The following is a 15,738-nucleotide window of genomic DNA, read 5'->3' as shown; positions in this document are numbered from 1 at the left end:
CAGCTGCCCTTGTGAAGTGTGTAGACTTCCTCTGAAATCCATGCGTGCATCCGTACCTCCAGAAAGTATCTCAGCTGCCCAAGGTAGCTAGAATTAATAATGAATAGACAGGCAAGATCTTATTTTTAAAAATGCCTTTATCTTGCCCAAGGAGGCATTTATAAATGCCCAAGGAGGCAAGTTTACTGTTCAACATCCCGAGTCGTGCCTGATTTCCTGGACTTAGGTGACCCGAGATTTTTCTTTATAAGCTGTGCAAGAAGTCCTGCTCTGAAAAAGCAGCTAATTTGCGAGGGCAGCCTGGTGTGAGATGGGCTTGGGTCCTAACTGTGTTCAGATGATAAATTCTGCGGTCTAGGAAAGCGCTATATTTTCTGGGATTGGTCTCTTTTAGGTTCTCCAGCGGGAACTGCCCATTGTGTCTGAATATTTAACGTAGCTGTTAAATGTTGCTCAAAATCCTTTGGAGCAGGACCTTGCACCCCAGGCATCCACATTGCAGTTGATGCCCTAGGTTTCCAGCTGCAGATCCTGCTGATAATACAGAATTCTTTCCGCAGAATGGAGCAGACACCAAACCACACAGCCCAGAACAGGCAATAGCGTCCTGTTTTTGCTAGGGTATAAAAGATCTGGGTTAATTTTTCTTACTCTGCAGTGGAAACTGATTGGAACATAGAGGGTTGGGTTTCTCTTGCAGACTAATGAAATGAATAGTGTCTTTTAACGCTTATGTCCCTGCAGAATGTCCTGCAGAGAGGAATGTAGATGTAACCTTGAATGTGTTTGAACATTAACCATAGTTTGGAGGATGGTAGATGCTTTTTCCTACCTATCAATGCTCAAACTGGCTCCCTAGGTACAAGGGAGCAGTGGTGCATGTGGATTTTTCCTAGCTGAAACTTAAGCCCTGCGCACTCAGACGGCAGCTGAGAGGCAGTCTCTGGTATCCAAAGAATAACTTAGATAATTAGTAATTTAAATTGCTGTTGGCATGTAAATAATATATTTTGCCTGCATCTATCCTGTCTCTGTTATCCACATGAGGAGGTGAGCCCCGGTCGCCGTGCTAAGCAGCAGGTCACACAGTCTGGTGCCTGCTGTCCTCTGCTCCGTCCCTGCCGAGGGGAAGGGTTGGGTCCCTCCGGGCTGGAGGGGACTAACAATTGTGCAGGATGGGTGACCGGGGATGGCTTCTCCAGAGCTGGGCAGGCGATGAGCCAAGGTAGAGGGAACCTCAGATACCTAAAAGAGATCTGGGCTTGATAATGACAGAAATAACCCCATGGAGGGAGGTTTACAGCTTTCTCAGGTTAAGCTAATGGAGAGTTAAAGCCTGATGTTTCCTTTGTGTTTTAATTGGCTTGCGTACGACAGAATTTACCAGTTTGTTCAACTGAAGACTGCAGACAGCATCAGCTTTCTGTTAGTCTGAGTTTTCTAGTTGCTGGTGCATCAGAAAACCAGCTCAATCATTTATACAGTGCCTAGAATACAGTTATCTGCGCTATTGTATTTTTCCCCCCACAAGTAACTGAACCCCATTCTTATTAACATACACTTAGCATTAACGAGTGAGCAGTTCAGGAATGCTGTCACATTATCTCTTACTCTGTGTTCTAGTCAGTCAGAATAAAAATAACCTTGAATGCCAGCGAAGATTAGCCTTCTGCCAGCCTTGATCTTGATACCAGGGCAAGAGACGGGACAGGCTTCTGACAGGTAATAGTGCAGAATGTCCCACAAAGACCATTTGGTCCCATGTCCCTTCAGCATGGATGACTTCAGCCCTTGCCAGATCAGCTGTTACTCAATGATACACTGAAAATAATGAGCAGTGAGGCATCAAAAAACTTCAATACATACTTAGCACTCTTTCACTTCATTAGAGTATGTGCTTCTTGAAGGGGAAACTGGTAGATACTGATTGTGGAAGAAAATAAAAATTAGTTGCTTTTACACTTTTGTGTAGGTTTTCTTTAATGTTATTTTCAGGAGGTGTGGTAGTCCTTGGAGTGCAATTCCAACTTAGGCATATTTGAAGGAGATTGGTCATAGTAAATTTTTTTCTCCCAGTTCATTTTTTTAGCCACACAAATGCTGTACAAAGGTTTAGGATTGTTCTGATTAAAATATTGGGAGGGGATTCAACTAACGAAAATTAGTGCAACACCATTATTATACGTGGGGCTACCTGACTTTATACAAGTGTTCAACCTGCTCATGGATTGGAGCGCCTTAGGCGAGTCAGACTTTAATAGCAGAGAAGCTTCTTGCAACTTGTTTGCGCCATCGGATGTGCTGGGTTGCTGCTGGCATTTGCATACATATCAGTTCCCTATTTGTCATGGCATCATTAGCGCGCGCCGCACGGCTGTAAACAGGCTATGACATCCTCCCAGTGCTGTACGTGTTGATGACTATTAGGTGCCAGACGTGGAGTTGGACGGCTTCGAGCCATGATATTATCGGCTCTCCCGAGTAAGCCCTTTTGGGTTTGTTCAGTGCTGAGCGGCTGAGACCCCCACTTGGGACGCTGGTGGGGAGTTTGGTAACCGAACGGCTGTGCTTCCCTCCAGCCAAAACCCAGAGCACCGGGGGAGCCAAGCTGCTGGAGGTGACATTTTTGCATAGCATATGAAACAAATTCTTGACCTCTTGGGGCTATTTATTAACTCTGGCGGGTTGGCCAGATGCCAATGTGAATAATTATCCCTGGTTTTTTCGCTGGTTTTAATTAACGGTTATATTCATTTTTGGTTCTAGCTTGTTGCGATTGGCTGTTAATCAGTCACTGTGTTGGCGCTGTAGGTGGGAGTTGCATTTTAATATGGGAGCAACAGATTCAGCAGCTCAGATGTCTGGGGTATTTGTTTAGCTGTGGATAAATGGTTTTTTATCCCAGACAAAAGGAAATTAAGACAAGGACTGTCTGTATCTGTAATACGAGATAAACTTAGTGAATTTAAACTACCTTATAGTTATTTCTAAGCCCAAATATATTACTGTGTAACAGTGCAGAGACATTTCTTCCGCACAGACCCATACCTTTTTCTGATCGGCACCATGTGAAGTAGACAATAAAAAGGTAATGTGGCTTTAAAAGTTAAAGGTTAATTTACTTGCAGTTGTGTCCATGAACACTAAAAGTATTTTGACTGTAAGTGTCTGGAGTTTGCTTGATATCAGCGTGGAGGACAGATTAATATTTGTAATAGTGAAAAAAAAAAATCCTATTTTGACAAACTGAAAAGAAAAAGATGGCAACAGTTAATTAACATCTTTCCACACAGTTATGCAGAATATTTCACTAAGTTTTAACTTTAAGATGAGGATGAAGAATACGTTACATGGTAGATTAAAGGCGTTTGGGTCTCTTAAATATGTGTTTCTGTGTCTTAGAATATTTAGATTTCTTTTTAATGATAAATTTGCATTGCTTGTTTACAAAGTAATTATAACTCCTTTCTGATGTGCCTTGTGCTTCTGCCATATATTTACAATTCCAGCTTGCTGTCATATTTGATCTGTGTTTCTCGGTTTTCATTTAAGAACTTAATATACAAAACCGGAGCCCCCAAGAGAGCGTTAACTGTACATATTTGTAATTGTTTAAAGATAGGAGTCATATAAAAAAAAATAATCAGTTTTTAATGCTGGTGCATTACGGCTTCTGTATTGGCCACTAGAGCAATGCGAAGCATCCTGAGCACAGGGCCCAGCTCGGCAGACTGGGGTGCTTTGTTCTGCCAGTGCCGTGCAGAGCAGCCAGAGGGGTGTTTGAGCTTCACCTTTCCTTTGGGGTCCCAGTTCTCTCTGTATGGCCCCTAGGTTCCTCTCCCATACATGCTTCAAATAGCTTTTTTGTTTAAGTAAATTAATATTGGCTTTCCTTGCTGCCTAGGCAAATAGGAGAGAATCTGATTGTTCCTGGAGGAGTCAAGACCATAGAGGCTAATGGGCGCATGGTTATTCCTGGGGGAATAGATGTCAACACTTATCTACAAAAGCCCTACCAAGGAATGACCGCTGTTGATGACTTCTATCAAGGCACAAAAGCAGCGCTAGCAGGGGGCACCACCATGATCAGTGAGTACTAGCAATACTAACTCTTCCCGCTCCAGGCTGAAGCTCATGTAGCACACGTGGGGATCACTACAGGAGGCTCCATACCCATTTTCTGAGACCATCTGCAATGAGCCTTCAAATTTCTGGGCACAGTGTTGGAGAGCTATTTATCATTGTCACCCAGGGTTGGCCTGAAAATGAACTTGCCCTCAGAAAGCAACAGCGGCATGGGGAATTGCCTCTTGGATTTTCCTCTGAAATACAGAACAAGCACTGGGGGATAATGTACCTACTCTTGGGATTTTTGAAAAACAGTGTAATTAGTGCTGTAAGTATATGGCACAGACAATCTGACAAAGATCCACTGTTCCCACCTAGTGACATTTCAGGGGCTTTGGAAATAGCAAGATGCTTATTTATGAACTTGGTTTTGGCACCAGGAATTGAGGAAGTCCTTACCAGAGATGTCCTGGAGGAGTATCTTTCTTGGTGGGAGGGAAAAGTGTTTCTAGTTGTTAAAGACCCTTCTTCTGTCTACCAGATGGCAGGACAAGATTTATCTCTTTCCTACTAGCAGTGGCTTGGCCCCTTGGTTAGACTTTTTGAGGCAGTTGTTCAGGTCACATAAATTGTCTTAGCTTCCTCATGCAGAGCAGCTTCCCAGTGGGGTTTTACTCCCAATGAACTGGAATGTGGCTTTTTTTGCCGAGTGATGGCATCTATTACCTGTGTTCAGCAGCAAGTATCAGCTGAAAGGATCTCTGGCAATAAGCCCAAAATGCACTGCTCTTCATTACTTTTGTTAATAATTTTTTCAGTGTATGTTCTTCAGCTCCTGTGCAGTATTAGGTTTGCAAATGCCGCTGGTAAGCCCATCTTGCTTCGTTTCCATACTAAGTTTTGACCTAGCCCTGCAAAGATAAAAATATGTGCATGAGTAGTCGTGTCTTTATTTTATGTCAGTAAACATTGTGGTATCATCAGATGCAGAATGTCTTGAAATAGTGAAGATGGATCATTGCAGCGCAGTCGATCTGCCATATAGTGTGGCTGAGTGTTTGTGCTCTACATCATCTCTGCTCAGACCTTTGGCTCTATTCCCAATTCTGGCTGCCGAGAAAGCATTCAACATCTCCGTTGATGTATTGGTAGGGCACAGGGGGCCAATTCAGTGATTACGAGGCACTGGTTAATAAAAAACACTTACTGTGAAATACATAGAAATGGACGCATCAGACAACAAACAGAGGTGAGTCCAGAACTTGCGGTCTCTTACAAAACAGTAAAGGGAAAAACAAATGTTTCCCGAACTGTGAGATGTTTGGCGCTCCCACTGTGTGTCTGTTGATGCTACACCAAGCTGGTTGCCAGACTTAGCTTTAGTATAGGCTGTCCACAAAGTCTGCTGCACCTGAGACAGCAGGACCTGGCTAACATCCCAAAGTTATGGTCTGCACACAAGCTGCCTCCAAAGCTGCTGTTTTGGCCGAGATGGTGGAAGACTACTTGTTCATGGGCACTGAGGAAATCTGAATAGCGTGCGTGCTGTCCAGGTAACCAACACTGAATCTCTTTTTCAGTTGACCACGTGCTTCCAGAACCTGGATCGAGTTTACTGACCTCCTTTGAGAAGTGGCATGAGGCAGCTGACACCAAATCCTGTTGTGATTACTCTCTCCATGTGGACATCACCAGTTGGTATGATGGCATTCGAGAAGAGCTGGAAATACTGGTGCAAGACAAAGGTTAGTGAGCGTAAATTATTAGTATTTTTGGGGTGTTATTTCAATTAAAATATCATATGGAAGGGAAATTTTAAAGCTTTTAATGAATGCCTCATCCCGAACAGAAATGCCCAGGCGCTGGTTATGCTGCCCAAGGTTCTGCACTACCTTGAACTTTTGTATTCACTTGCTGCTGTGTAAAATGGACCTAAAACTTTGTGCATTAATGCTCTTCAGCAGCAAGGCCAATGGAGGGAGTAGGTTTACCCCAATATAGGCATGGAAAATTAAGATGTGTATGTTGTCAGATACAAATGTATCACTTTACGCTTGCTTGTACATGTGGAAATAGGCTCAGATATTGCATACTTAGGTTTTTATTTTAAGATAAAACTCAGAGATCAGCATTTAGGGTAATCAGCCCAGTTACCTTACATCCTCTATTTCATGAATGGAGAGAATAAGACATTTAAAGGTAGTGGTTCAGATTTTAACTAGACTGCAATCTGCCCATTTAGCTGCCTCAAATTAAGCCCAAATACGAAGGGCACGTATGTCTGAGAAACTGTCGTCACAGGCTAGATCTCCTTTCTCGGCAATGGCTTAGGACAACTTACTTGCCAAGACTAGCTTTTTTTATAAAACATGCCTATATTTTTAAAATAGGTCCAAGTATTAGAAATAAGAGATGCTAAAGTTAGGTACCTAATATTGAAAAAATGTCCTGATTTTCTCAAGTGCTTGGTCTCTGGTGGCTTTCCCTGAAGTTACTAGAAGATACCTTGTTTCAGGACTTACAAAAACCAGGTCACTTATTTAGGAATCTATTTAAGACGCTTGTGTGCTTGATTCAGTTGAATTACAGGTCTGCTATCATGTCAGATGCTGCAGGTTACCCTGCCTGGACTCCAGCTACCACGCCAGAATAGCACAGAAAAAAACCTCTCATAAATCCTTTTCTGCACATGCCAGCTCAGCATGGCAGTCCCATATGTGGAGGGCATCTTGGTGGCATCTGATACCTGTGTGTGGGAAATTGAATCTAGCCTTCAGAAAATCCGAATTTAGATCTAGTTCCTTAAAATTCTGCCTAACAGCATGGATTTTCTTTCCAGAAACATATTTTTCAGATATTTTTCACTTGATACTTTCCTTGAAATGATATGGATATTAATTAGGAAATATTTTCTGAAATGGTATTTAGTTACCCTGGGTAAATGAGAACAACCCTTGTGTTGAGAAGTCTAAGTAATACTTGTATGCATCATCCTTTATACGGTGTAGTGCTAGTGGTGACTTAGATTTGAAAGATCCTCCTTATAGAGAAATGTACTATCAAAGTAGAAAAACAAAGCAAAATCCTGTTTTTCAGTATTTCAGTTGTTTGCTGAGATACTACGGAGGTGCATTCACCTAGGGGAATTTATCCTGTATTGCAGCACGCTGGCAGTACATGTGCTACAGAACTACAACCAGATTTTAGGCAACAAAACCCTTCAATCAGCAAGATTACACATAATTTAGAGAAACTGCAGCTGGTCTTACATAGGTCTTTATAATATAGGTGATTTTTACAAGGTGGTGACATCCGTCAACACTGATGGTGCTAAATCTGTGCTGTTTCCCTGCTGTCAGCGTTAACATGGATGACGCTGCTGTGCATTAGCTGACTGTACTCTCAGACAAGTGTCCTGTGCCTTCTTTCAAAGGTTAGATACTATTTTCCAGAGCTCCCGGATCACAGACAGCTCAGCACTCCCAAATTTGCCTGAGGGCTTACATTAACAGCCTGGTGCAGACAGTTAGGTTAATAGTTTTCTCCAACTATCAAAATGTGAGTTTTCAATATAAATCTGACCTGCCTTTCAGTCTTCAGGGGAAGCAGGAATCTGTTCATCAGTTCCTGAACCGGGATGCGCGATGAGGCCCTTGATGGCCTCTTTGGTGGCGATAGCATTAGGAGGTCACCTTTGTTCTCACGGATGCTGGAGTATGTCTCAGGCAGTCAACGAGAATTACTCTCACGTGTTAGGGGACACAAGGTAAGGGCCAGTATGAAAGCACAAGCACAACAGGAAATATTTCAGAGCGGCAAGGGCTTTCAAATGAATGAATACTATCTGCTGATAATTGGAAACATTTAAGCCAGCTGGTGCAAATAGACTTGATGTCAATGGAGTGACACTGGTTTTCATCAGCTGGGAATCTGGATTGAATTTGTTCTCGGCTGATTGTCTGGTGGATGAGTTAGCTGAGTAGCAGGGCTCAGCTGATCGCGTTGCAGTGCTGCGTGTGCCTAATACAGTCTCGTCATGAGTAACAGGGGAGCTCACAGAGCTGCTGTTGAGGTGCCTTGTCATGAGGTATAATTGAATCGTTAATCAGTTGTAAATCAATACAAAGCTAATTTAAGGAAACACAGGCTTTGGAAGGGCCTGGAGATTTTGTAGAACCAAATGTTGATTATAAAGACTCAGGCTTGTAACATTTCAGCAGCTAATTTGGGACTGGGCTTCTCCAGTATATGCAAAGAGGAACAACAGCCTGAAAAGTGTTGACAGCGGCCTCACTTGTTCCTTTCATTACTGCACTTTGTCACTGTTCAAAAAAACCTGTAGCACTGTCTGAAGTTTGGAGAGGATCCTGTTGAGTATTCCTGGTGGAAGAGCAAACAGGACTTTAACAAGAACGTAGTATGTAACAAATATTAAGTATTAAGGTCAATAGGCCATGGATCAAGGCTTTTGAAAAGCCACATGTTTCCAATGAGTAGAATGAGACACCAGACCAAGACATTAGGCAAAGTAAGCAAAGAGTCTAATCTTGGATACCTGTATATGTGAACTGGTGTTATTTTATCTTTGTATCTTGTAAAAGTACTCTCTTTGCAAGCAGGATGGTTCAAACCATCTCTCCTGTCAGCTGTGAGATGCCCTTCCACCTTGTGTCTATCTGATGTGGTAGCCGAGGACACGGATGTGCATTTAGATGGGAGAACTCTGCTTCTGCACCGTGGGAGAAGTCAGTAAGGGACAGGCTCAAGATCCCACCGCAGGATCCTTGCTGGGATCCTGTCTACTCTTACTGGCTTCGGGAAAAACATTAATGTGAGCAGGAGCAAAACTCATAGTACTTTTACCAAGGTCAGAAAAGGGTCTAAGAAGACACAAAGGCAGTAAAAGAAAAAGGAAGAGAATATTTATCATTTGGGCCAATGTATGTCTCCCAACCACAGTACCCAGAGAAAGCTGCCTTATCTCCTGTGGGATTGTGATTAAATTAATTACCTTTGGCTAGATCCCAGTGGATAAGGGAAAGCAATAGGTAACCCAGCTCTTTGCTTACAGAGGAACGTGTACGAGAGGATTCAGTCCCATGCCATCACTGAGGCTAGTCAGCATGGCTTGGACCAGCCTTGACACGTCCCTCATTGCTTCATGTGTGCATGGTCACCCGTGCAGAAAGGTGGCTCCCAGGCAGCTGACATCTGAGACACTGAGTGGGTTTGTGAAGAGAAAACAGAGCTTTCCTCCAAGGCAGGTCAGGCAGATGTGCTGGAGGCTGCTGTCATCAGTCAGAGGGGAGACGGGCTGCAGGCATGAGGCTGTAAGCATTGGCCCCAGGAAAGACGTAGTCAAGCTTGAAGGTTTTAAAGTGGGGACATACTGAGTACTTCGGGACTGTGTAATGAGGAATAGACTGAGGGATTACAGTTAGTAAAGGCCATGTGTATTTTCTGGGAACTGGGGAAATAGAGAAATAGGAAGAAGGGACGGGCTTACAGGCTGACAGGGCTCCGTGGTCCAGGCTGGATGTGCTCAGCGTGGAAGTTGGGAAAGAGGGGCCAGCTCCCGGTTTGTATTTCTCCCTGAGCTGCCTGGACTTAGCAGGAAGACATAATACCAGGGATCATTTCAAGGTTTTATCCTGCATGTATCCTGGGGTATGTTAGTCTTGTAAGGGGTATTTTAGTCTTGTAATTGTGAATAAACAAATTCTCTGTGTGCGTGTGAACAGCCGTACCCTCTGCCTGAGGTTATATTTGCTCATTCTAGACTCATGAAGGAGTTATATCTTCATCAGAGAGCCTTATTCATTTTGTGTAGACAACATGAATAACACGAACAGATCTCTTTCTTTTTCCTCTTGCCCCAGGAAGTACAGTTTTCATGACAGCTATTTTGAAATGCAGCATACGCTGCTTAGACAGCTTAGAATTTACTTTTCTTTTAAGCTAGAAAACTCTGAGATCAGTCCCTGTACCAAACTGGGGGTGGTGTCAGTAGACTAAAGAGTAAAGCAAATGTATGAGCTAATATGAATTGGTATGTACAGAAAATACGAACAGAAGATGTTTGGGATTCCCATTCCGTTAGAATACGAAGCTGTGTACATAATCGAATCTTTGAAATAAATAGCAAAACTTGTAGGGGTTTGAATACAGTTTGTTCTTGGCAACCGACACTCAACGCCAGCATTTCTTACTGATGTCTAAAATTTGGAGCTGTCATCTTTCATGGTTTTGTATGACTGCCAACATAAATCCTTCCATCTTTGCAAGGTGGAAGGAGAGGTATGGTGAGCTGCCCTTGTAACTGGTTTCGGGCTTTGCTTCTACTCCTTCCCAGTGTCTGCCATCAGCTAAGCTGGGTGCTTTGGGCAGTAGGGTCAGGAAAGAGCAAGTCTGTACGCTAATTCAGATACACAATTCCTTTTCCCGGGAATTCCCAATTCCTGGGTTGCTCCAGGGCTGAACACAGGCAATTCAGAGGAGTCCAGCAAATTCCCCAGAGAAGAGGGGATTCAGGCTTCTCGTCCTAGGAGCTCTAATGCAGCTGTGGAGCCGTGCTTTATTTCTGGCGATCACTGTTGAATATCCTCATCCAGACAAATTCTGGGATTTGTTTTTCCTGAAGTTTTTGTTCAAATGCAATTTAAGAATCCACTTACATGGCAACACCTTTGAATTTTGTCTTGGAACAGGTGTGAACTCTTTTCAAGTCTACATGGCCTACAAAGATCTCTACCAAATGTCCGACAGCCAGGTATTGCTGTGAATGCTTTCCATTGCTGTGATCTGTCCTCCCTTCTATCATCTCCCAACACTTGAGGAGTTGCTAAGGTTGAATCCCAGACAAATGTTCCCACTGACCTGAGTGGCACTGGAGGAAATGTGCGGTGGGAGAGTTCTATCTGGAGGGTCAGTGCCGAGCAGCGTGGAACATCTGCATGCGTTCATTCAGGTGTATGACATTCACTTTCTGCAAAGATTTTCTGGTGTCTCCCAACATTTCAACCACTCAGCACTGCTCAGGGGTTTGCCCTCACTTTATTTGGCTGTTACCTTTCAAGAACTCTAGGTCAGAGAGGGAAGAAAAGATGAAGCACTTGAGGCACTGGCAGTTTTGAGGTTTCAGGAGTTTCTCAGTTGCTGCGAACAGCTAAATGGAGTTGCTCTTTGGGGGAGGTGCCCTTTTCTCATTAGAGATGGAGATAACAATGAGCTTGTTTGTCCAGAGCTCATTACGGATTCCAGACTCTTCAGCTTTCCCATTCATAAGTAGCAGGTCATTGTAAAGGGACAATGGCATCTGTTAGTAGTAATAATGTTTGCTTATTCAGTTGAGAAAATGTTTCTTTCTTACTTATTCCCAGAGCTATAGCCCTCCATCTCTCAAAAAACCCTCGTTACACCTCCAATACATGTGGTTTTAATTGGAATTTTGGACATAATAATACATAAATATTCTCTGAGAGGCAACGCGTGTTAAATTCAACTCCCTGTTGGAATTGCCAAGGGAAAATACATCAAAATGTTTAATGTGTGCCTAGACTAATGCCCGTTACCTTGTTTAAATGCGCATGTTGCACGCTGTGTATTCCAACCCATTCAACACGAGCTGAAGTGCCCTACTGCAAAAGTGGACTCTGAAGAAACCATGTCTTCAGTATTTGATCTGTGTTTGAAAACTGGGCTCCCACATTACTGAGGTCTGGTTTAAACAGGGAATATATTAGCTGAATACCTTTTGGAAAGGGAACTAAAATTTCAGGAGATCTGTGCTCAGAAATTCTCAGTAAAAGCAATAGGATCAACTATTTCCCTTCTGTATGGATGGGTTTTGAATCTTAGAAAGCGATGAAAGATGAAAAAAGGATGCTCTAGAGAAAACATTACAACTTTTAATTGCAGAATTAAAGGTGTTGGTGAAAGCTTGACACTATCTGCTCTAAGAAGATGGTGCAAAATGCCTGCGCTTCAGAGAAGAGGTGTTTTAGCTGAACTAAACGTGTCTGTAGTCCGTTGATTATTCCCATTCCGTGGGAATAATTGCATTTTACATTTGTTAAAACTACAGGAAAAAAAAGTACTCGCTAAACTTAGACCTGTGTGGGAGGGCATGAAGAGGTAGCCCTGCAGGTCACAGGGCTGGGGGAGGCACTAGGTCCGAGGGAGATACAGCCCTGCTTGGGACTCTCGAGCCTGTCTCGGTGTGGAAGGGCAGGGGTTCATCCCAGTGCTGGCTGGTGTGTAAGGGGGTGGGTAAGTCAGCTCCGAACAGTGAAGCTCTGGCTCAGTGGAGAAAGTGGAGAGTGGAAAAGGCAGATAATTTGTTACTAGCCTTAGGTAATTACCAGCATAGAAGGAGCAAAACTGAGATGAACAGAGAGGTCTGAGTGTTAAGGAATGTGTTTTCCTTATTCAGCAGTGTTTCCTTCTTTGTACTACCTGCAGCTTTATGAAGCCTTTACCTTTCTAAAAAGTCTTGGGGCTGTGATCCTGGTCCACGCTGAAAATGGAGACTTGATAGCTCAGGTGAGTGAACTATCATTTTTGCTTCACTTTGTGAGAAGATAGACCCAAGAGAGGAGAAGTAAAACCCTCCAGTCAGAGTATGGGTGGGAAGAAAGGAACTACCTGGTAAGTGCCTTAATTGGGCCTGATGTCCTACACATATCGCTGGCATAATCTCTGGGATGAGAGGAGGGAGGCCCTTTTGCCTGCTTTGGCAGAGCGTCCGTGAGGTAGAGCAGCGATCCAGGGAGCTCCTGGCCTTGGCAGCAGATGAGGACTGGGTGAGGGGGGCAGAAGGAAGCAAGAAGATCTCTTCTGCATCCGGCAGAGACAAGTGAAGCAGAATAACGTAAAGCCTTGCTCAGAGATTCTGGGGACAAAAAGTGGAGCTGGGAAGCTTTATGCCAATGTCTGTTGCTGCAGCTATCAGCATAAACAGCATAGTGAGTTCAGAGTGGGTGGTAAAGCTCTCAGACCTATTTATTTTTGAGAATATTCCTATAAGTCTCTGAAGTTTGAGAATAAGAAGCCACTGTGATCTTCTAAGCATTTAAAAAAATGCGTTTTAAAGTGTAACTCATGCTCTTTGAAGATGCCTCTCAAAACCAGGAAACTGGGCTCAAATTCAGTATGTTCCGTTAAAATGTCCCAGATCCCCAGTGTAGTTTCAGCGGTTCAGGTCCCCCGCGTAGGTATTGTCCTCACACTGGAGTGCGCCACATTGCTGATCTGTGCAACAGAGGTATCCCAAGGTAAGTGGTCGATAGTAAACCTCCCACTGGTCCTTCAGAGGCCAGGATTCCCCTATGAGGCAGAACAGGCGGGTTTGGGTGGATGTTGTTACGACTTTATACATCTGTGGCAGATGAATCTCTTAAGGCTGTTGCAGAGATGTCTCCCTCCTCTGATCCCCTGTACTTGTGTGTACAGCCCCTCTGAGGTCTGTGAGGCTCCGAGTGAGCCAACTGATTTATCTGCTGAGCTCTTTATCTGCTGGCTTATCCGCTAAGGACTAGGCTGCAGAGCTGACAGGGAAATTACAATAGCTAAAACCGAGTTGTCTTTGAGATCTGGACTGGGGAAGCCACTTTGTCTTGGAGGTTAAGGGAGAACCTCAAGGGAACATTTGAGTGTTTGGGCAGCGTGTAAGGGCTCTTCCCCACGTGGGTTTGTTGTTTTTTTTTTTCACTTTGTGGGATTCTGTACTTTATCTGCCTGGTAGCAATATACCCACTTTGAGAGTCTTCTTTCTCATTTCCCCTCAAATTTGGCCAAAATAACCACTGGGTTCAAAAGTTAACTAGTGAAGAGTCAACAGACGCATACAGTGCAGTTATGTCCTTCCGTCACTGAAACCAGGAGAAAACCCTCATTCGGAGGGAAGAAAACTTCCCATGAAGTTTAGCATGATTTAAAACCGCCAAAATATATAATTTGTGGTTTTAATTCAACATAAAATATCCAGTAGAATGAAAATTAATAAGAAACGTAGTAAGTCAACATTACTCTGGGAATGGCAGAATGAAACAAATCAAATGGCACCCATGATGTTTTGATACGTTGCCCATTAAAATCAAGGCGCACTCGTGGAATTGCATTTCTGATAGAAATCTGGTTCAGTTACATCTTTCTTTGATCAGCTTTAATATACAGCCATGGACTGTGAATGTACAGGACAGAAAAATTATTAGGAAAAGAGGAAATAGTAAAGAAATGTAAATTACATTATGTAGCAACATATTTCTTCACCATTGCCACGTCTCATAAAATCACTCTTTCCTTAGGCTTTTATTTAGAAGGATTATTTGGATAGTGAGAAGAAAGCTGCCTGCAGGGAGGTTTTTCAGGACTATCCTGTGTGAAAATCCAAATTTGATCTTATCAAACTACTATTCTATCTTATTAGCACTATCAAATCCTCTTACAGTGGGTAATTTTATCATATGATCTGATTTTATGACTTCCTTCAAGACGCAAATCTATCCGACTTTGTGTTCCATTCTTTTCTTGCTATTTTTTGTATTATATGGTTGCAACTTTATTTTCTCTTGTATTTTAATTATCTGAAATCTTCAACTGGCACTGTTCAGAGCTGTTGAACTAATGATTTAGAACAGCTATTTTTAAGAATACCTATGAAACATTATGATTTTCTAACCAAAATAATCTTAATTACAGAGTCAGATTAATACATTGCTGTTAATGCCTCTTCAGCCTTGATTGGTTGCAGCAAAGGCAAAAATATATGTGAATATTAACTTGCTCAGGTTTTGCTAGAGTATGTTGGTAATGTGCGAGCTTTTCCCCCTCAGGGACCTGGGATCAAATATTTATTAGATGATGCAGTAAAGTATGTTCGGTAACTTCATCCTGGTCTCTGGGGGACATTTGTCTGCATCACAGGCTCATTACATTTGTTGAACTGGGTTCATTAGAGACCTGCGGGCCGGGCGGGCCAGGGTAGGAGGTACATCAACACCTCTGGTCCCACTTCTGCTCTGTTGACAGACCTGGACCAACCTCAGGTCAGAAGTGGTTGACCACCATTTTCTTCAAAAAGGGAAATTTATTCCAATACCACTGCTTGACTTTAAATTAAAAGATAGGTCAAGCTTTTTGTCTGTTTTAAAAAATTTGTCTCGCTGCTGTGAAGCTGGATAGCACAGATTGTTTCTGACAAACTCCCATTGGTCTTAAGATGGGCTTCTTGGTGTGGACCCAGTGCCCTTGCAACTAGAGGGCATTGTTTTGCTTTCATGAAAACATAAATTCAGCGATTCACTCTGTAGGAAAAAAGTGTTCCAAAAAACTGGATGCCAAAGGCAAGATTTTTATTTGATAAAGTGTCAGCAGCGCTAAAAGTTTAAGGAAGATAACAGTGCATCGTGGATTGCAGCCGGAGAGGAACTTGTGCAAGTAAAGAAAGAATCGCAGGCTGGAAACATCCTTAATTACTATTTAGTATATTGATTGAAGCCTGTTCCCTGGGTTGGTGTCTTGGCGTCAACTAAGACTTTCTGAAAGGCAAAGGAGATTTCCGATGGTGCAGCCCAAGGGCTTGAGGCACAAATAGGCTCTATCACACTGCAGTGGCAAACCTTCCCCTGAAATCTGTGCTGGCTGTGCGGAGCAGACGCCAGGGTAGCATGG

The 15,738-nt window shown here is 43.1% G+C and overlaps 1 protein-coding gene across 2 annotated transcripts in view; it reads left to right on the top strand.

Moving 5' to 3' along the window:
• The window catches only part of CRMP1 (collapsin response mediator protein 1), a 51,402-nt gene that overhangs the window by 18,440 nt on the left and 17,224 nt on the right, over window positions 1-15,738 (top strand). For both annotated transcript variants that reach the window (XM_054203965.1, XM_054203966.1), the window contains exons 3-6: window positions 3,905-4,089; window positions 5,649-5,813; window positions 10,776-10,837; window positions 12,529-12,609. In XM_054203965.1, the coding sequence (XP_054059940.1) occupies window positions 3,905-4,089; window positions 5,649-5,813; window positions 10,776-10,837; window positions 12,529-12,609 (493 nt within the window). The remainder of the gene's footprint in view (window positions 1-3,904; window positions 4,090-5,648; window positions 5,814-10,775; window positions 10,838-12,528; window positions 12,610-15,738) is intronic.

This window comes from Rissa tridactyla, chromosome 5, assembly GCF_028500815.1.
Source record: "Rissa tridactyla isolate bRisTri1 chromosome 5, bRisTri1.patW.cur.20221130, whole genome shotgun sequence".
Taxonomy (NCBI): Eukaryota; Metazoa; Chordata; class Aves; order Charadriiformes; family Laridae; genus Rissa; species Rissa tridactyla.
The sequence above is the reverse complement of the archived record's forward strand: the minus strand, read 5'-3'. Positions and strand labels throughout refer to the sequence as shown.